Here is a 22,211-nt window from a genome sequence, read left to right on the forward strand (position 1 = left end):
AAGTGCAGCTTTGGTGCAGCTTCCGGATTCTTAGGATGCATGCATCATTTAAACATCATACCTCCAGAGAGACCCGAAGCAGCTTTATTTTGGCAGTCTGTAACAGGCCCATAAGAAAAGAGGAGGGTGGTGAAAGAAGGAGGAATCCCTGGGTGTATTTTTGAAGAAGCCTTTGAGTGGTGTCTATAAGGTTCAAAATGTTTGTCTGTTTGTGCAAGACTTACTTACCTCATTGATTCATTTCTCATGCATATTGTCCATTTTAACTGAAAAGTTTGCTGAAACTTTTTTTGAGGTGTAAGAACCTATCCCTATCCTTTCCATGTTTTTTCTGCCTCTGGTGCCAAATTTTCTGTGCAGGAACACAGCTACTTCATTATTTGAGATACACCTGAATCATGCTCATTCTCTGGATGGTGCAGAGGAGCAAGCCACCGTTCTTTGAGTTATATCACTTTTCAGCAGTTCCAGAGGCAGGAGTAGACTGTGGAATAATACTTTCAGTGTTGAAACAATGGTTCTGAAAGAAACTAGTACCTGGTTGTCTTATCTGGTACACTGGCTTCTTTGTAGATTTTAAGTGGTGTATTAAGTGAGTGTATGTTATAGGTATCTGGTGAAACAGTCTGCTGTTTAATCATTTGTCTGTGGACGTGGCACATGGATGTTGAAATATATGTTGGCGATTCTAACTGTTCATTTTGGAATGCCATACAGTGGTGCCTCGGGTTACGAAATTAATTCGTTCCGCGGCCGCTTTCGTAACCCGAAAAGCCTTCGTAAGCCGAATTGCCATAGGCGCTAATGGGGAAAAGCCGCGATTCCGTGCGAAAAAGCCAAAAAAAGCACCAAAAGTTTTTTCGTAACCCGAAAAAACATTCGTAACCCGGAACAATGATTCCCTATGGGATTTTTTCGTATCCCGAAAATTTCGTAACCTGGGTATTTCGTATCCCGAGGTACCACTGTAATTAATTAGTCCTTACATTTTGAAAGAAAAGACAGGTCAATACCAGGATAAAATAACTAGTTTTGTTTCAATATCTGTATTTTAGACTGAAGATAGCAGTAATGCTAACACTGGCAAGCAAACTAAAACGGGATGATGGTGTCAAGGGATCGCGCACATCCAACACAGCCTCTGATTCTACCCGAAGAGTATCTGTTAGAGATAAATTGCTTGTTAAAGGTAATACCATTTCATATATAAAGATAGTCACATTAGCTGCTAATTCAGCCAAATGTTGGGTCATTAGTATACAGCTCTAAAGAGGTGAACACCTTGCAAAATTCAAATGTGTTCAAGTTCATTTATGAACTAAAAACCACAGGAATTGTAAGGTAAGGCTCTACATCTACACACACTTGTAAACACACTTGTGCAGGGCCATTTTGTGCAGGTTTACTCTGGGGTAAGTCTTCTGTATTCATTAATGCTAACTCCCAGGTAAAAATGAATAAGATTCCATGCCAAATCTCACAGTTCATCCTCTGTGCACCTACTTTTTGCCTTGGTCTTTCAAACCCTGCTTTCATATTTCAAGTTAAGAGGGAGCAGTGAAGCTCAGGGCACTGGTTGCTAGCTGCACATCACCCTTTTGCTTTCTCTTATACTTCATTAGTAGTAGTAGATTATATGTGTGAGGAATGATGTTGATAGATTAAAGGTTCACAGAAGGAACACAAACTGGAGATAAATGGGTGTTGTGGCAAGTGTCTGTATCATTATGATGAGCAAAAGAAAAGAAAAACTAAGTAATTCTTGCTTTCATGAATAAACAGGCATTGGGTTATACTTTGGAATAAGCTGGCTCTGTTTAATATTAATACATTCTTTGATGTGCTGATAAAGTTCAAGTAGTTACTTGGCTTGTTTTATTTGGGATTAAACAGACATTAAACTTCACAGTGCAGATTAAAACAAGTAGGTTGTTTCAGTAGGCTAAGTTGTCAGAAATAAATGGTTAGAATTTAATGTTCTCTCAATCTATCATGAAATTGGACTGGAGGAGAGGAAGAATTGCCAGAGAAAAGAAGAGTGTTATCTCAAACCTCTTTTTTTCAGTTCATGCCTCTAGGAAGGACTATTTTACATATATGCTAAATCTAATACAAGTAGTTAGATGAAAGCAGAAACTTAATGAAATAGAACTGATTATTGGATATGAGTTGAAAGAACTTCGTGGAAAATTATTCTTTGTGAAATCCATTTGGTTTATCTCTAAACACAGAATGTGCTAAGGCTTTGAACAGACAATTGCCCCTAGTTGTAAATTAGATTAAACTTTGACTGTAGCAGTAAAGGATAATTTTCACTGTCATTTTGCATGCCTTCCAAAATTGGTGGACTGCACCCTGATCATCCTTTGACTGGGTAGTCACTTCCAGTTTCTAAAATCTTCTCTTTATAATCTTAAAATAGGCCTAGGGCAAACTTAAATTTAAATGGCAAATCATACCCCTCCCACAAATGCTTCTGGGATGTGAATAGCCATTTTGGAGAAAACGGTAGGGCCGCACTGGAGCCACACGTGTCTGTAGGTTGTACTTTGCCTACCCTTTGGCAGTAGTACTAGTTCTAAAAAAATTCCTCCACCTGTAATATTTGAAACGCATCCTAGGCCCCATACAGACAGGCCAAAATAAAGCTGCTTCGGGTCACTTTGGAGGTATGCTGTTTCAATGATGCATACGTACTAAGAGTCTGGAAGCTGCGCCAAAGCTGTGCTCTAGTCCTTAAGAGTGCTTCCGGACTCTTAGTGCACGTGCATCATTGAAACAGCATATCTCCAAAGTGACGTGAAGCAGCTTTATTTTGGCCTATCTGTATGGGGCCCTAGTTATCTTAATATGGAATATAAGAGTAACTTTATCTTTAAGTGGCTGTGGAGTGTATTCAAAAAGAGTATCTAAATGCTGGTGGAATGTTGATTTGGCTGCAGTTCATTTCATAATAGTGCCCTGTGAATTTGTGAATTTTAAAGCTCTCATAAGTATTACTGAATTTGTGAAGTAGTTATGCATTAGGCTCATTCTGCTAGGAACAATTAAAGTAGTGAGAATTATGATGTAAGCGCTTTAAGTACCACAATGAGAAAAAAAAAGATGAGATAAAAATAATAAGTACAAAATAATAAGAATAATGTTAAGTTTTGCCAAGGATAGAAAAATAATATTTGTAAGAGGAGAGGCTGTTACTTATTGGTAGAAATGTACAGGCCTGGAAAGAAAACAGGAAAATGTCAAGGAGGAGAAAAAAATCCAGTTCTTCTGAAGCATTTTTTAACTGAAAAAACTGAAAATTGAGGGAAATTAAAAAAAAAAACTTTAGCTTTACTGTTTTTTTAGAGTAAAGAATATAATGTTTAAAGCAAAGTGTCTATATATTTACTTCCCCAAAAGTATTTCAAAAAACTATGTAACAGGAAGATATGTATATAAGGCAGTGTACACTGTCTGATCACTGCAGTTCCTGATGCAGTGTCTTCTTTTCTCAGTTCTTCGTGTCAGAATGAGTGTTATACAGGTTGAGTCTCCCTTATCTGGAATCCGCACATTGCCGCACAGCGCTCAGGTAACTGGTGCACCAGTGGCGCACTTGTTTACTCCGCCCCTGCGGCTTTAAAAGAACCCTCTTTTCTCGGGTTCTTTTTCCTCCGCAGGGAAGCCGTGCGGTTTGGCGGCTGCAGCTTCCCTCTAGAGCAAAAAGGCTGCCGCCACACCGGACATTGAGGAAGGTGTGTACCCGGTCTTTATTTCATGGACAACATTATTTAAAATATTGTTTATACAATAACCTTCAGGCGATATGTATAAAGTATATATGAAACATAAATGAATGTTATGTTTAGACTTGTGTCCCATCTCCAAGATACCTCATTATGTATATAAAAATATTCCAAAATCTGTAAAACTCCAAAACCCAAAATACTTCTGGTCCAAAGAGTTTCTGAAAAGGGAGATTCAACCTGTACATCTGCTTGAAACTATGGAAGACTGTAAGAGGGGAAATAATTTTCTGCTTTACTAATTTTGACGATTTCTTCTGGTTTTAATGGGTTTTGCATGCTCTTAATAAAGAGATTATAGTTCAAGACCTTATAGTTTAATTTGTAACAAAAAATTTAAAACAAAATCAAAAAGGGAATTCTGTTTGTAACTATTGCCTAAATAAACTGCACTTTTAATGTATCAAACATGATACTTCTTTGCCAAACAAAATTATATAACTATTTAATTGTGCATATAATTCCCTTTATGTTCCCAACCTAAGAAAGTGAATTGCAATCTCTAAAGGATGCTAATATCTTTTTTTCCCAATGTTCGCCCAAAATTCAGGGTTTTTCCCCCCTGGAAATAAAAACCTTCCATTTTGTCCCTTGGTTTCCAAATTTACCGACATTTTACATTTCTACTAATTGGTGGAACACATGGATTATAAACCCTGTGCATTCCTGGGATACCTCTGGTGTCTCAGCAATTGTTTTGGCTGAGGTTCGCCAGTCTCCCAAAATTGGGGCATGAACATGCTCAACAATTTCAGCAGCTGACATTGTTGAAGGCCTCCCAGACCTTGTTGCATTTTGGTTTCAGAATCTCTAAGCTGAATGTTGGCACATCACTCCTTCAGAGTTGAATGTGATGGGCACTTGCCACTCAATGTTTGCATCCTACCTTCATGGATTTCCCTTGAATTTTTCTTCTGTGGGAACAGGAACTTCATAAATGAGTTCAGCACTTGATAACATGACACTGTTCTTTGATAATGGTTCTATGAAAAAATTAGAGCTACAACCCTGCAAATTGACAGTTTACAATACAAGAACACTCTTTCAAGCTACAATGACAAAATTACACTCAGATTTCGTGAAGTGGATGAGGCCAAGAATTTGGCACCCTCTTGTAAAGAAAGCTGTGGACATTTCTGGGGGGTTGGGTTGCTACATTTCTTAAAAATGCAGATTGGTAAAAATATACCCAAGGTCTGCAGAGATGCATATTTCAAAATTGACTGATAGATAGAACTGTAATGAAGCATTTAGAGGTTCCATCAGCGTGCAAATTTTCTTACTATGAAACCTATAGGTTTCAGTTAAAAGAAATGTAGCCACACTATTCCCATTAAAATAGTTAGCACAACTAAGCATTAAATGAACTGTAACTAATATGTTTTACTGATTTCAATGGGACTAAAGAAAAGCTGCCTTTCTCTATTTTGGGATTCATACTAAGTGTAGCTACATTTCTGTCAACTGAAACCTATATGTTTTATTAGTAAGAAACTTTGCACATTCATGGTACCTCAAAATGCTTCCATCTGTCAGTCAGTCATAGTTTGAACTATGGCATCTCTACAGATCTTGGGTAAATTTTACCAATCTGCTGTTCTGTTTTTTTATGCATATTGGCAAACGTTCTGTCTTTTAAAATCTTTTGGCTGTTAAAATTAGCATATTTGTGTTTGCGGAATCAGTGCTATCAGTACGATAATGAAGGTAGGAAAGAGTTAATTTTGATATTACCAATATTGACATGATCTAACAGTTCTGTACCAATGTGTTGTGTGACTGTTGTGATTGTAGCTGTTGTTGCTATTATTTTTCTTTGCTTGATGCACTCAAAGTGGTGGCACTCAAAGTGGGTGTCAGAACTTTGTTCCCTCCTCACACAACCACCTGTGGTGCCAAAATCCTGATCCAAAGGCTATTCCAGCCCAGCAGAGCAGGTTGTTAGAGCAAACAGGGGGTTATGAAAGGAGGGCTGAACTGTCCAACATTGAACTTAGGGCCCAAATAGACAGGTCAAAATAAAGCTGCTTTGGATCACTTCGGAGATATGCTGTTTAAATGACACATGCATCTGACGAGGCCAGAAGCTGCGCCAAAGCTGTGCTCCAGTCCTTAGGACTGGCGTATGCGCTGAGCACTACTTCCGCCTCTTAGGTCACATGCATCATTTAAACAGCATACTTCCAAAGTGACCTGAAACAGCTTTATTTTGGCCTGTCTGTTTGGGCCCTTATTCATCTTTGATGAAAGGTTCTCTGGATTGTTATTTAGTATCTATGTAAAATTGTCTTGTGAATTGTTCTTATGTTTTATATGTTATGATACGGTATGTCATATTTTTGGTTTTGCTGTTGATGTCTGTATTATAATTTTGCCAATTTGGATGTAAAATTATTTTACCTTTATTAATAGAAAGGTGTTATATAAATAAATTGATACTGACAGTATTTTATTTTATTTTTAACAGAAGTTGCAGAACTTGAAGTAAATTTACCTTGTAAGTATAATATTCACCCTGCTTCCTGAAGAGTGGATGAATATTTCCCCATGTTTTTTAACATACGGACTTGAGACATATTGTATAAATTCAGTTGGAATTTAAATTATTTCTTATAAAACTGACTGCCTTCTGAGGAAAGACTTTGTATTTCTTGTCTACAAAGTTCACTGTGTGTGGTGTGAAGGAAAAGAAGACTATTCTGTCCACATTACCAACACCTTAATTTTTAAAAAAATTGCCTATAAATTAAGTTGTTCATAGCTTTTTTATTTTTCAGAACATCAAAAAGAATTTAAGGTGTATTCCTATTTATTTTATTCTCTCTATGCAGTTTGACATACAAATACACCATCTCAGCTTTGATATTAATGGTAGAGATGTAAATAAAGCTGAGATTTGTTCCACTCAGACCAATGTCCTTGACATTTGATGAATCGTGTCCTAATCTTTTGGGATGTGAAGCATGGACTAAGAATTTTTTTTCTATCTTTTTGAGATGTGTGCATGTCTATATGATACACAGAATCAGAGAATTGTGTTTGTACTATGACAAGCTATCTGAACTGATTGTGTTGGGCTTTGTTTGAAGACTAGTTCAGAAACTATAGTTAGCACAGAATATAGTCTCTGTATTACTAAACAGGATGAGATGGATGGAGCACTGTGACAGGAGTACCTCTCAAACCTTAAGGGCCCAAAGAGACAGGCCAAATAAAGCTCCTTCGAATCACTTTGGAAATATGTTGTTTAAATGACACATACATCTTAAGAGGCCAGAAGCTGTGCCAAAAACTGCACTCCAGTTCTTTAGGACTGGAGTGTGGCTTTGGTGCAGCTTTCAGTCTCTTAGGACACATGCATCATTTAAACAGCATACCTCCAAAGTGACCTGAAGCCACTTTATTTTGGCCTGTCTGTTCGGGCCCAAGTAACCGTTACCTCTTATCCACAGAAGACCCCTCGTTGTTGACACTTGTCCTGTGTTTTTATCTTATTAACACTATTTTGAAATGTGTAAGGGCCGAGGTCCCAAGTGTCCCACAAACCAGTATTTATGTAGCATGTTTGTCTTTGTTTATAGTTTATAGAACTCAGACAGACATCTGCTATTAAAAAAATGAGCAGTAAATTTAAGAAAGGAAGTAACTTACGTAGGTTACTTCAACCTTGGTGTGGTTACATTGAAGATTTTCAGACCAGCACTTAACATGGGGTAAGTGCTGGCAAAACGTTGCTAAAACGTTTAGGAAGAATGTGTGTGTGAAAGCCTGATGCACTTCCTAAATGTCAGGGAATTGTCAGCACCGCTCCAATGTCCCTGAATCATTCAGGGAGCAGCCATTTCCTATGAATGCAAAGCATGACTTCTCAACACAAGTCAAAGTTCTGCTAATAGTTAAAGCCATTAACTGCTTCGGATTAGAAGCACTGTGTTCTTCCATTTGAATCTCGGGAGTTTATCACATTATCTGCCAGGATAGATGTGGGGTATATTTTAGAAGGGCAGATCTTATCACCAGGAGTAAGCAGCCCATATGCAACCCAGAACTCTCCTGCAGCTTTTCATGAATGGGAAAATCTATGAAAAATCATGAAAAGCTGTGGGAGAAGCCTAGATGTATACTGCCCAGCGACAGGGCAGTGCAATTACAGCCACCTTTTAAAAGATATATCCTGTGTCTATCCTGGGAGAAATGGTAATGTGATAAACTCCATCACTGTCTGGATATTAAAACTACTCTAGGAATAACTGTCAGTGTTGCCCTCCACAGTAGTTTCAGAAGTGAAATTGGCAGTGACCTAGGTCCTTTTTAGTTCAGGCATCCTAGCTTTGGTGTTTTATCTAGTGATTGAGTTTATGTTCTTTGAAGAACATTGCTTTTTAAACAAAATCATGACCTTTTAGTTTGTGAGCTTTACAATACGTTCCTCTGACTTCTGTGTGCTTGTGCTAGTACTGCTTTTATGTTGCTTTCTTGTCTTACAGTATTTATGCCTTTAAAATGGCTAACAGTTATTAAGAAGTTTAAACCCAAGGACTCAGTAAAAATACAAAATAAACACAAATTTTAGTAATATAACGCTTTTGCATGTTTAGAAGCTTTATGAGAGACTGAAAGAAACCAACACATGGAGGCATTCAGTTTTTGACTGAAGGTAATGGTTTAGCAATGATAAAGTTTTTGTTTGTGTGGCAAAAATTAAAATGGAGGAGATTTTAAATTGCACAGATAGTAATCCCTTCCCCCCAACTTTGACTATTATAACTTTTCCTTAGGGAAAAGAGTCTTTCTTTTTTAAAAGGAGTGGTGTGCAGTATGATTCTCATTTCTTTCTGAAAGAAGTGACTCATCCACCCAAGAAGGAATGGTTATTCTCAGTTGGGTTGTACAAGGTTATATACCTTCTGAGGTTTCCTCCATTTTCATCCCTATGTTTGGTGCCTTTCCTTTTCTCTCTGGCTTCACTAGGAAACATCACAGTTGTCATTTATTTTCAGATTTTCATCTTTATTTTCAGGTACATGTGAAGTGAAATTTCCTGACCCAAATAAGCTCCATTACTTTCTCCTAACTGTAAATCCAGGTAATCTTTTTAAAAGTATATCTTTAAATGAATAAAATTAGCTTTAAGTCATCCCAAGTGTAGTACACATATGGTATTCTTATATACACATGCAGATATTGTTTTTACACTCAGTTTTGTCTCCTGCATTATTTTCTCACACATAAAGTGAAGCCTTGTCATTAGAACAGAAATACATATTAAATTGTTGGTAGGTACATAAAAAATTTACAGCCATAGATGTCGAATAAACACTATGTAATCCTCTTTTAAAAAGAGGGCTTTTAAAAATCATTTTTGTCAAGGTTAAACATGAATTTTTTAAAAAGGCATTACACTGGTACCCCGGGATACGAATGCGCCGCGTTACGAAATTTCCGGGTTACGAAAAAAATCCATTAAAAAAAACTGTTCCGGGTTACGAAGGTTATTTCGGGTTACGAAAAAAATTTTGGTGCTTTTCGGCGCTTTTTCGCACCAAATCGCGGCTTTCACTATTTGCACCTATGGGGCTTCGGCTTGCGAATGCTTTTCGGGTTACGAATGGCGCCGCGGAACGAATTAATTTCGTAACCCGGGGGAGCCCTGTACATTTTTTAGAAATTTGAACTTTTTTAGTTTTTAGTGAAATAATAAATAATACAGTACATTTCAATTTAGCAAGGATAAAATTATCAACAAGTGAACATTTATAATATTTCAGAAACATATATTGAGATATACCATATACTCATGTATAAGTTGACATCATCATCATCATTACTATTATTATTATTATTATTATTATTACTATATTTATATCCCACCTTTTTTCCAAAACTGACACTCAGGGCAGCTCAAAACATTAAAAAAAACAGTACAATAAAAAGCATACATAAAGAGTACATTAAAATAGAATTAAATTATTGCAATATTAAAACAAGTTACATGTTAAAAGAATAAATACAATTAAAAGGCTGAAAATGTTTAAAAAAAAAACACTACCCCATCCCATGCTTTAAAAACTTTCTGTTTTAAAAGCCTGTGTAAACGGGTAGATTGTAGCCAGCCAGTGGAAGGATAGCAAGGAAGGGGCCATTCTAGCCTCCCTGGGCAGGGAATTCCAAGCTCTCGGGACAGCCACAGAAAAGGCCCTCTTTCGTGTTCCCACCAACCATGGTTGTGATGAGAAGGGCCTCTCCTGAGGATCTGAGAGCCTGGGCTAGTACATACATGGAGATACGGTCTGCCAAATAGCCTGGGCCTGAGCCATATAGGGCTTTATAGATCATAACCAGCACTTTGAATTGTGCGTGGAAACAAACTGACAGCTAGTGGAGCTGTTTCAACAGAGGTGTGTGGTCTGTGTAACCTGCCTCTGTTAAGAGCCTGGCTGCAGCTATTTGGACCAGCTGAAGTTTCCAAACACTCTTCAAATCCGGACCCAAGTAGAGCACATTACCGTAGTCCAAACGGGATGTAACTAAGGCATGTACCACTGAGGCCGGATCCAGTATTTCAAGGAATGGGCGCAGCTGGTGCAAAAGTTTTAAATGTGCAAAAACACTTCTGGTCACTGCTGAGACCTGGGCCTCCAGGTTCAGAGCTGAGTCCAGGAGTCCCCCAAACTTCGAACCTGTGTCTTTGCAGGGAGTGTAACCCCATCTAACACCGTCTGGGTTCCTATTCCCTGATCTGGCTTCCGACTGACCATGAGCACCTCTGTCTTATCTGAATTAAATTTCAAATTGTTTGCCCTCATCCAGTCCATTACTGATGACAGACACCAGTTTAGGACCAGGACAGCCTTCTTGGATTGAGATGGAAAGGAGTAGTAGAGCTGAATGTCATCTGCATATTGATGGCACCACATCCAGAACTCTGGATGACCTCTCCCGGCAGTTTCATGTATATGTTAAGTAGCACAGAACCCTGAGGAACCCCACAGGCCAATGGCCAGGGAGTTGGGCAGGAGTCCCCTAGCACCACCTTCTGAGTTTGCCCCTCCAGGAAGGAACAGAACCACTGTAAAACAACACTTCTAAGCCCCATCCCAGAAAGGCGGCCCAGAAGGATACCATGTTCAATGGTATCGAAAACCGTTCAGAGGTCCAGCAGAACTAACAGGGACACACAATCTGGAGGCGGATGGGGAAAGAAGGTTTTAACATCAGGACAGTGCTGCTTTCTAAGCAGTATTAACTGTACTGACCCGTATATAAATCAACCCAGGATTTTAGGGTCAATTTTTGGGCATAAATGTTTTGACTTATAGTCAAGTATGTGTGGTAAAGAATTTAATAAATACATTTTCAAAAAAAGTTAAAATATCACATATCTTTTTTCAAAACCCAAAGTCTTACCCACTGTATAAATATTTTTTTGAGAAAAATGTTGGATCCCATAATGTACTTCGTTTTCTCAAAATGTTGCAACCATACCCCATTTCTCAACACTCTTGTGCATCTGACTGCTTTCTCTGATTATCAGTTAATTCGGGCATGGCTGCTATATCTCAATCAGTCATTTCACGTTCCCTCCTTCCTTATATGTTTTAGGGTGATCCTCTCAGCACTTAACAAATAAGCAATTTCTGTAATTTTCATGCTGTATAGATAAATATTAAAACTAATTAACCTAACAGGAAATTGCACTCTGTGATGTACTTGATATTATTACATACTGTTTTCTAGAAGTCCAGTAGCTTTTGATGCATTTGATCATAGAATCACAGAGTTGGACGAGACCCCAAGGGCCATACAGTCCAACTCCCTGCCATGCAGGAACTCACAATCAAAGCACCCCCGATAGATGGCCAACCAGCCTGTGTTTAAAAACCTCCAAAGAAGGAGACTCCAAGGGAGTGTGTTCCATTGTCGAACAGTTCTTACCGTTATGCTAGCTACAGTATAAATCCAACTGGTAGTCCCACTTAGAGTAGACCCACTGAGTCATTTGTTGAACAGTAAGTAAAAACTAATGCAAACCCAAGTGGTTCAGTGCTTTAGTTGAAATTAACAATTCAATTTAGCCCAAAATAATTTTCCCTCGTTACATTGAGAATTAGTGTTATAGAGATGTAGGCACTAGGTGGCAGTGTTAGAGCTCAGAAATTCTGGTGAAGTTCAATGTGCAATAGAGGACATCACTCTTCTTCTTTCAGGCTTAAAAGTTTTAAGGGAAAACAAAGAACATGTACATTTTGCAGATGATTCTGGAAAGGTAATTGAAATTTGCCTGGTTTGCTTCTTAGGTCCCTGATCCACAATGTAGTATTCTGTTACCAATAGTTCTTAGTCAGATGTCTTCAACAAGGAGGACCTCAACACAATAGCTCTTCAAGAAGTGGTCCACAGAGGCTTTCCCCTCAAACTGCCAATGACTATCAGTTCCAGTATATCAAAAGCACATTGCCCCGCTTAACTTTATATTGCCCTGTATTTGTCCTTTTCTAAATCCAGGCCAATTTTTCAGCCTGTTTACTAGTCTATTTCTTTTTCATCAGCTGTGTTGTCTTCTCATCTCTCTTTGCACCTGTCTGCCAAGTACTCTTAACACATATCCCGTTTGCCACCAATTGTATGCATTTCTTCATATGAAAAGGCACATTATAAACTGTCACGTCAAAATTCAGTTTTTTCACAGAAGAGGGTGCTGGTCAGGAATTTGTCCTGTTGCTCTTTATATTTGTTCATTGGCCTCCCTATGAAATCTGGAGTATTGTAGCTGGTTTTATTTTTTTCACCTGTATATGTTGCACATAAACCTCAGAAGAAAATATGTTATTTAGGTACTTCATTGTGTTTGACAATAACAAGGGAGCAGATTCTAACTGTAGCTTTGCTGCTTTCTTCATAATCACCTTAGGGCCTTTCCAAACTACACAGTTGTAGTGCTATGATTTCACTTTAACTACTATGGAAACATCCTTGGATCGTCAATTGAGGGAGTGGCTTTTGGAACCTTCATCCAGAGAATCCTCCTCCAGTCCCTCTGACAGAACTAGAAGCCCCAGAATTCCATAGGATGCAGCCACAGCAATTAAAATATTAGCATAGAACTATGATTGTGTAGTGTGAAAGGGCCCTTGCCCTCTGGCTAATATTCTTTGCCTGATCACCCAAGTGCGAGATGTGGTATTTGTGTCATTACCCAAAATAGTTTTTGCATGTGTATATTTGAATGTGTTCTTCCTCTTCCAGATATCAAATTTCTCAATTTCTGTATTCCACTAAGTCCACATCACACATGATCACTGCAGTTGGGGCTTTAGCAAGATCAATCCTTTCTTTGTTCCTCCTGTAGTCTTCATAAATTAACAATTACACAATGGGGTACTAGTTGTGTTCTTTCTCTCCTAGCTACAATAAAACCTTCAAGTTTGTAAAATGGTTGTTATGCTCTATGGAGATTATTTTTCCTCTTCTTCAGTCCATTCCATAGCCCATTATCATATTAGAGTTAGCACTCCTTGTGCTTTCACTGCATGATGCTAATCTTGATGTGGCTGAAAAGTCCTTAAAGGCAATGAATGTCAAAATCGGGCTCACACAAGGTATCAAAATTTTGCACCATCTCAGTTCAGAAGAAAATGGATAGCATTATCTCTTGAATGATTACTGCATTTTTAGCAATTGTGCTTTAGCATTTGTGTTTTCTTTACAGATGAAGGTTATTATCAAAATGGGACATTTCAGTTTGAAATTGAGGTTCCAGATGCCTACAATATGGTGGTAAGTAGTCAAAATTGTTTAATACTCACAGAGTTTTCTTCTGTGCCTGCCTTCACAGGGTTTTCAATTGGATCTTAAACTACTTCTGAACAATTGTAGGAGATGTAAAAAAAAAAGGCTAACAACACTTGATGTATAGTCATATTACGTTTTTATTCAAAGTCTTCTGATGTTAGAGATGAAGATTGTAAAAAGAGAATTAATTTGGGGCCTTAGTTTCTAGGCCGATCTAGAACAGACTCACTGAATGAATAGAACATTTCTGCAAATTTCTTTGATGCAGTTGGTCCACTTTGATTGAGACCAATTATTGGTTTGAGGTCTTGGTTTTATACTAGGAGAAATGTTAATGCTGAAAGCTATTCTTCAATCAAAGCTCAACAAATTTTGTTGTTAACAAGGCAAAGCTATTTTGCATGTACTCAACAAAAACTTGAATGTCAGAATCTTCTTTAGTTACTGGTAGCATCTCAACTTGCTTTGTTCAGATTGGATAATACTGTCAGATTGGATAATACTGTCTGATACTGTTAAGACAGTATCATATCATTTTAGGCTGTCTCTTTAAAATTTTGGAAGCAGGAGCAAAGTTGTAAATAAAATTGAGTTTTAACTTCCGGATTTATTGTCATGTCGCTACTAAAAACATATTTTCCTGGTTTGAAATTTCCCAGTGTATGACCCTTAAAAAGCTCACATCCAATAAATACAGGTTCCACTTTATCATTTAGCACTTTTAATACTACTTTGTGCACTCATTGATTTACACACATTAAGTTTGTCAGTGCCATAAGTTCACTTTAAAGTGTTCATTCATTTGCTTAATCAGTTTAAACATGTAATACAAAGATCCCAGAGAGTAAGAGAGAAATGATGACAAAGGAAAGAAGAGAGAAAACAGGATTGATATAGAATTTCATTATGTTTGTTTGAGGGGCAGGCTGTTCATCTTGATAATATTGCACTGGGACACCATGAAGATTGGAGGTGAAATCTTCAGATCAGTTTATTAGAACAAATACGTAACCATCTGTTCTCATATTTCATGATATTATAGTTTGGCAGCCAGAAACAAAGCTCAGATAAATGTGGTCGCATAACCTTTGAATTGCTTTATGATAAACAATTTCACAGATTTGTGGCTGTAAAAAAAATAGACCGTGGGAAATTACTTGTCGAAAATAATCCATTCCTGTTACTCATTACAGTGTTTTAGCATTGCTGTGTTTAAAAGTAACTTGTTTTCGTTATGTGTGCTGCTGCTGCTCAGCCTATAAAGAAATAATATGTCCTTGAAAATGACTTTTGACAGTAATTAGAAAACATTGCATGTTACACCAATATAGGTGACATTGTTTCTGTTTATCACATTGTTTTTAAAATGTGAAATGTGGCTTGACTGCACTCTCCTTATGCCAGAAAGTTACTAGTTACAGGCAATTATGATAAAAATTGCTCATCTTGTTCAAAACAAGTTCAGACATATATTGCCATCTTCTTTCTCTTTGTATGACAAGCTGTCTGACACCCATCTTTTGTAGCAGTAAAAAGATCTTCTTGGAGATCAGCTGGGTATGAGCCTGCACAAGAACAATCTGGCTTTATATTATATTTGATTGCAAGAGCTAGATCTTTACTTATTGTAGCATGCTTCTAGAAGTAGGGATATAGCAGGGGTTAAATCATAATAAAATTTAGATATTAGATAGCCCTGGTATACTACCATTTTGCTTCCAAGAGGCTAGTTAGATGATAGTGACTTGTGGGAAGTTGTTTGCTAGAAAATATCATGAGGTCAGTAAACTCTCCATGGTATTCAGATGATGCTAATACTGTACTGGAAAGCATGAAGAGGATTGTCTTCAGAAAATTGTGTTGGTATTGCAGTTGCAGCTCTCAGTGGGAAGGAGCCACACTAAAGTAGGGGTGGGCAATTACCAAAGGTTGGAAATCTGGATTGGTCTCCCATGGGACCGTGGGGAGTGTCACAACTTCTCCCACCACAGAACCAAAATCTTTTTTACTTATTTTGTTCACCAAAAGGCCTCCTTATTGCCCCCTGGGGGGGTCATGAAGGGCAATTTTGCCATGGGTTTTTTGTGGGTTTTTCAGGCTATGTGGCCATGTACTAGAAGATTTCTTCTAGAACATGGCCACATAGCCCGAAAAACCCACAAAAAACTATGGATGCCGGCCATGAAAACCTTCGACTTCACAATTTTGCCATGATTTTAGATCTCGCCAGAGTGTTTTAGACTCAGGAGGGACATTATTTTCAACCAGGAATTGAAAGGAACATAAACTTCCAGTTTACTTCTTGGCTGAAAATCATCCTCGCCCAACCTTAAAACAGCTCAGGGCCCCTTAAAAACATGATGAAATTTTCCCTCCCCTTGTTCTGTAAGGACATGAAATGAATTTTTAGTGGAAAAGGTTACCTAATGGTAATAAAACAGAGGTGCTGAGGGCTTGCCATGGAGGGCTACATGTGAGCAACAGACTTTACTTTCTCCTCTCCTGCACTTCAGATGCATAAAAGATTTTTCCGTTGACATTCAGAGAATAAAGAATTCTAATACCTTCTGTAACCTATTGGAAATGGGCTGCTCAAATGAATAAAGAAATATTTAAATCTTTACTGGCTTCAGTTTCTCTTATTGCCAAGTGATTTTGGTGTGACAGCTACCTAGTTAGTTGTCCTTAAAAGTATACTATATTGGATCTTACTGGTTCAGATTCCAAAGAAAGAGATCTGTGGAAACTTCCTGGAAGAACCATTTGGGATGGCTGATAGTGAATTTCTCTGAAGCACAGTCACTTTGCTTTTTAAGACCATAATATCTTTCTGAACTCCAGTAATCATGTTTACTTAAAGTTTTGCCATTTCAGTTAGAAAATTGTGTGATACCTTGTGATTCTCCCATTTTTATTGGAGTGTTTGTGATTAAACATATTTGTTGTTTTATGTGTCCATTTCTTGTAGCTTGCCCAGTCTTACAAGGTTATAGGCTTCTTTCAGAGAAGTAGCCCTGATAGTCTCTTGCAACGTAAAAAGGAGGAAGGAGGGAAGAAAAGGAGGGAAGGTGGAATGTAGCAGCATCCTTAAGACTAACTGCTTTTTATTTTGGCATGAGCTTTTGTGGATATAAACCCTCTTCTTCAGATGCAGTATAGAGTGATATCCAGACCTCAAGATATAGAGGATATTTACACCATTGTGGAAGTGGGCCGAAATAGCATCCAGAAAGAGGCAAATTATGTCCCTGATGCTAAATTTTCAAAGGACTGCATCTGGTGATACAAGTCTTTTTGAATTTTACAGTAGCCAGTTAATGTTGATGTGTAAAAGCAAGGTTATAGGCTCTTTTCAAACTTATGTTGAAAGGGAAAGAGTTGGATTTTTTAAAAAATACAGTGTTGATTACTGTATTAGTATCTGTCAACTGTCTCCATCATCAGATGATGAAGGTGGCATTTAATGCAGATGAAGAGACTTTACTTTTCTTCCTGATCTTTAGGGCATTCATCCCCCCCTTCCAACTGACAGCTCTCATTCTGGTAAGCGGCCCTGCCATATACTATACTGTGGCACCCTAACTGTCATGGACCCTTGCTGGAGCATGCAGCTGACCCAGAGAGGGTCAGGTAAGCTCTGTTTTTAATATATTGCACTTTTTCATTTTTTATTTTATAGCCCAAAGGATATAAAATAATAATTGAATATATTTTAAGATGTGAAATATATTAAATCAGCACTTAGCTGATCACCTCGCAGCTGAAACCATAATTGCAAAGGGTTTTCCTTTTGGAGTCACTTGAAGAAGTAGCAAAAATGAGACGTCTGTCAGAGAGAAATTGTAAAGTAATAATAATGATACCTGTGTTGATAATTCTTTTAGGTTTCCTACTGAGGCATTGAAGTACACTTCTTTATTAACACCTCTGCTGCAGGTGTGCAGGTTACCTAAAGCTAAAAATGTAACCTTTTTCCTTTATTGACAACTTTAAAGCTAAATAAATCATTGTGGTCTTTCTCTCTCATATATATATATATATATATATATATATATATATATATATAATATTCAGCTTTTTCATTTTCTTCCTCAACTTCCATCAGCTGATGTCTTTATTCCATGGCTTTACTATTTTCTGTGTTTAATAGGAAATTATCTGCATATCTTAAGTTTTTGATGTTTCTCCAATTTTCATACCTCCTTCCTCTTGTGTCTTGACAATGGCCTCTAATCCAGAGTACAGGTCATGCATCAGGGCAATCAGATGTTGTGACCTACCCATTTCTTTTAAAGCAAACCATAATTCTTCATGAATAATCTACACAATCAAAGACTTTACTATAGTCTATAAAAGCAGAGTGTAAAACAGCGATTTTCTTCTGAAATTCTTTAGTATGTTCCATTATCTATATGTTCCATTATCTAATATATATTTGCAATATGATCCCTAGTGCCTCTTCAGTCTGTGAACCTAGTTTATATTTGCAATATATGTTTGTAATACGATTCCTGGTGTCTCTTCTGTGAACCCAGTTTGGACATCCAGCATGATAGGAGTGTTTATTGTAAAATTTTGAGCCTCAGTTTGATTGCATTGGAAACTAATACAATCGTTTGGTGACTTCTACAATCCCTGGTGTTCCCTTTCTTGAGGATTGGAATGCATATTGATTCTTTCATATTTATGCACCATGGTATTATTTTCCGTATGTATAGGCAGATTTTTTTATTTTATTTTATTAAAGTTTGAGTGGTTTCTGTTTCTGTAGCTTGAAACAGTTCTAATGATATGCCATATGTTTCTAGTGATTTACTTCTCCCAAGTCCTTTGAGTTCAGCTTCCCCTTCACTTCTAGAAAGTTCCCCTTCCAAAACTCTGGGTTTATCAACAAAGTGTTCTCTTTTGAATTAACACATCATAGGCCCCATACAGACAGGCCAAAATAAAGCTGCTTCGGGTCACTTTGGAGGTATGCTGTTTAAATGATGCATGCGTCCTAAGAGTCCAGAAGCTGGTCAACTCCAAAGTGACCTGAAGCAGCTTTATTTTGGCCTGTCTGTATGGGGCCATATATTTATTTATTTATTTATTTATTTATTGACATAGCTTCACAGTGTATTGTTTCCACCATCTATTTATTTGCTCCTAATCATGTAATGTGTTCCCTTGTTGGTCATATAGCATCTCTATTCTTATTTTGAATTTCCCTTTAATTTTTCAGAACTTGTGAAAGAGATGTCTTGTTCCATCTTTTTGGTTGGTTTTGTCTCTTTCATTGCAATATTATCATTATTACAGTAGTTCTATTTGTCCTGTGCACAATTCACTGAACAGTGGCATTCAGGATTGCAGCCATTAATTTCATCTTTTACTTTTGTTTCTCATATGTCCTTAACCATTTCAAGACTTTCATGATCAGTCATCCAATGAGGCTTTTTGGCTGCATTGTCTTTTTGTGTTCTTCCTGACAAAGTCAGACTTCTTACGTTTCTCTGTCAATTAGGCATGGTAGTGCAATCTGGTCTTTAAATTCTATAGGGATGTTCTTCAGATTGTATTTTGGCACTGTATTTGATTTAGTGTACTTTAGCTTTATTCTAATTTTTGAAATTAGCAGTTCATGGTCTGTGCCCCAGTCAATCAAAAGCACAGTTCATACAACAACAGCAAAACAAATAAAACAAGCAGAAGAGTCTTTCCTTTTAAAGAGCCTCTTTAAATCTAAAATTCTGTGCATAAGAGCTTGGTTTTCCCAGTAGGATCTTCTTCTTCGAGCAATAGATTTTAATGTAGTGTTAAACCTTTTTTAAAAAGTCTTCTCAGGTTCAAAACTAATTTGCAGCATGGGATGGTGAGTCACTGTTCGAAGAAGCATGAGTTGTGTGAATATTTTGACCTCAGTCATTAGATTTCTGTTTCCACAAAGTAAAGTGTCTGATTGTTGTTGTTGTTGTTTTTCAAAACAACACACCTTCTGTACTTTTCTTCCGCCATCGCTTTTTTCAGCATCTGTTTTGACCAGGTGAAGCACATTAATTGCAGTCAAATAATTTTACTGCATTCATTCAGTTTCTGATTTGTGTTGTTTTCCAGCGTGTGGAGCAAATCTATCCATCAAGTCAAGAAGAAACAGATATAAGTAACCACCAAGTAACTTTTGTTGAACCATTTTAAAAGGCACTATGAGATGCCAAGGCATTACTGGTGCAGCAAAAAAAGAAGAAGAACATGACTGTTAACATTATACTGATCAAAGAAGTTAACTAAAGTTTTAAACCTCTCTCATCCTCATGTCAGTGTGGTCCCTGAAAGACAGTGTGCATCTAGGAGCAGACAAACCTCCCCCATTTTTATGTGTATTGTGCATCTCTGTCCTGTCTTAGTCATTTAACACCAGGTCCTCCAGCACTAAATATTATAATCTGAGTAGTCATGGAGTAATCATCCATTGATGACCACCAGGGTTTGAACTTCACCAAGACTGAACAAAAAGAAAATATCAAATATGACATAGGTTTATTTGACGATTATGTTTCTCTAGGTAACAGCTGGTTGTCTCCTATGATTCATGCAGAAGTCCCTTAACAATCCCTTGGTGTTTTACTTCAGTAAATTAGCTAAACCTTAAGAGAGCATCCTGCAAGCAAACACAAATAGGTGCTTCCAGACAGAAGGTTTGTTGTGCTGCCAGTCAGAAGATCATCTATAGCTATTGCATCCTTTCCTCCTTTAGATTTTTATGGGGGAGGGAGGATTTGAACTGGCGGCAAAGTAGCTGCTCTTACCTGGATACCTTTCTGAATGATGCAATGTGATTTCATAATAAAAGCCGTGGCTGGAAGCAGCCATCAGTTGATATTCTGGTTATGGTCCCTCTGATTATGCACTGCATAATTCATATTCCACACTAAGGAACATTGAATCCTGCCACCTGCAAGAAGAATTTTCAGTTTAAGGCAGTTTGCATAATTCTGTTTCTGCTTCACTTGAAGGAGCACCTAATAGCTGTGCAAAGCCCTAAAGTCCAGTAATTGCCCATTTCAGAGAAAGGTGAGAGTGTACAAGCCCATAAGCCATTCACAGTTTTCCAAATGAATGTTTTGGAGGATTTCAACCTTCTCCTTCTAATTTGCTGCAAACGAATTGTTTGCCATTTCATCCAAATGTATTGTTGGGAAGATTATCTGAACTGAATCTGTGTTTTTGCCAAAGGTTAATGGCATGCAAGTAAAAACCATTCACGTCAAAAGAAGTGTTAGTGCAACTTCCTGCCAGTAATTTTCTGGATAAGGCTACTGCTTGGGATAATGAAGTGGTGCACATTATTATCCAGTTCAGTCTATTGGAGTGCTGCACATTTCCCACATCTGTTACATTTTGAATACTTTGAAACTCATTGTTATTTTAATATGATAGCACTTCAGTTAATAATTAATAGTTTTATGATTTATTTTAACTGTATGTTTTACTCTGTTGTAAGTCCCCTTTGGTTCTGCACTGGGAGAAAAGCAGGATAGCAAATGCATATATATGCAAGCCAATATGTATTTCCCCAGGTATACCATACAACAGTGGAATCCAAAGGTGTAGCCGGATTAAAAGAAGCTTCTCTACCTTTTCATATGTCAGTTTATTTCTTAATTTAGTTTGAGTGTTTCCAAACATACACCAGATTCTGTCAGTGCCTCCTGAAGGAAGAAATACATCTTGCTCTTGCACTGGAGAGTTCAGTTAGTAACCTAAGTCTTGCTTGCCCTCATTCAGTGCACAGAAATTTGAATAATCTGATACTATGTGTAGTTTTTAGAAATGATTTGGAGAATATATGAACACCTTGTCTTAATGATTTTATTCATCATGCTAAAATAGAACATTCCATAATCAATTTTCTTGCTTTTTAGACTTTTTCCAATTTTTCAGAAGAAACAAAACAAAAAAGGCTTCACTAAAAAAAAAAGGGGGGGGACCTGTTTTTTCCAAATTTTTATGGGTTCCCCCCCCCCCCCCGGGGTCTTCCCATCTCTCCTGCCATCTCAACAAAGAAAAATTACAGTTTGGGATAATGGTTGTTTATAAGCAGCAGAACAGAAATGCAGGCACTGATTCATCAGATGAAGGTGAAGGTTGTAAATATGTGTACAGTATCTGCAGTGATACAATATTAAGATGAAAAGATGACACAGCTTGAAAAGGTTTGATGGGTCTTGAATGCAGCAAAACAGACCTGCATGATAGCTACACTAAAAGAAAGCTCTTGAGTATTTTTCAAGGATGAAATTTTCAGTGAATTCCATGTCACAATAAACAGACTTTATCTAAATCATGAATTGTACACCTGACTTTGTAATATGGCCCTCTCAGTTGTCTTAGGGAAGAAGCTGGTGTACATTTCAAAGCAAATAGAAAACCCTGTGAAGGCATGCCACTTTCTGCTGCATGCTGTATAAACCAAAGTTCTGACTCTAATCAAATAATGCCTGTCTCCCAGGATACAGTATAAATACAACCAGTTTGGAAATGTGCTTCTTACTTCCCTTCTCGGTGCAAGATAGAGCCTTCTCTATAACCAAGACCAGGATTTGGAAGGTTTTGCCTCTGGAGGCTTGCTATTCATGGTCTCTATTGTGC

The 22,211-nt window shown here is 37.5% G+C and overlaps 1 protein-coding gene across 3 annotated transcripts in view; it reads left to right on the plus strand.

Moving 5' to 3' along the window:
• Positions 1-1,033: 1,033 nt before the first annotated feature.
• Positions 1,034-22,211, plus strand: part of UBE2F (ubiquitin conjugating enzyme E2 F (putative)) — a 39,439-nt gene continuing 18,261 nt past the window's right edge. Inside the window, exons 1-6 of one of the 3 annotated variants that reach the window (XM_042466953.1) lie at positions 1,034-1,189; positions 6,256-6,285; positions 8,809-8,874; positions 13,498-13,565; positions 17,084-17,210; positions 19,677-21,454. In XM_042466953.1, coding sequence (XP_042322887.1) covers positions 1,072-1,189; positions 6,256-6,285; positions 8,809-8,874; positions 13,498-13,565; positions 17,084-17,210; positions 19,677-19,726 — 459 coding nt within the window. In that variant the 5' untranslated portion in view covers positions 1,034-1,071 and the 3' untranslated portion in view covers positions 19,727-21,454. Of the gene's footprint in view, positions 1,190-6,255; positions 6,286-8,808; positions 8,875-13,497; positions 13,566-17,083; positions 17,211-19,676; positions 21,455-22,211 lie in introns of those variants that run through there. The other 2 variants (XM_042466936.1, XM_042466945.1) reach the window with 2 other exon arrangements.

This window comes from Sceloporus undulatus, chromosome 1 (assembly GCF_019175285.1).
Source record: "Sceloporus undulatus isolate JIND9_A2432 ecotype Alabama chromosome 1, SceUnd_v1.1, whole genome shotgun sequence".
Taxonomy (NCBI): domain Eukaryota; kingdom Metazoa; phylum Chordata; class Lepidosauria; order Squamata; family Phrynosomatidae; genus Sceloporus; species Sceloporus undulatus.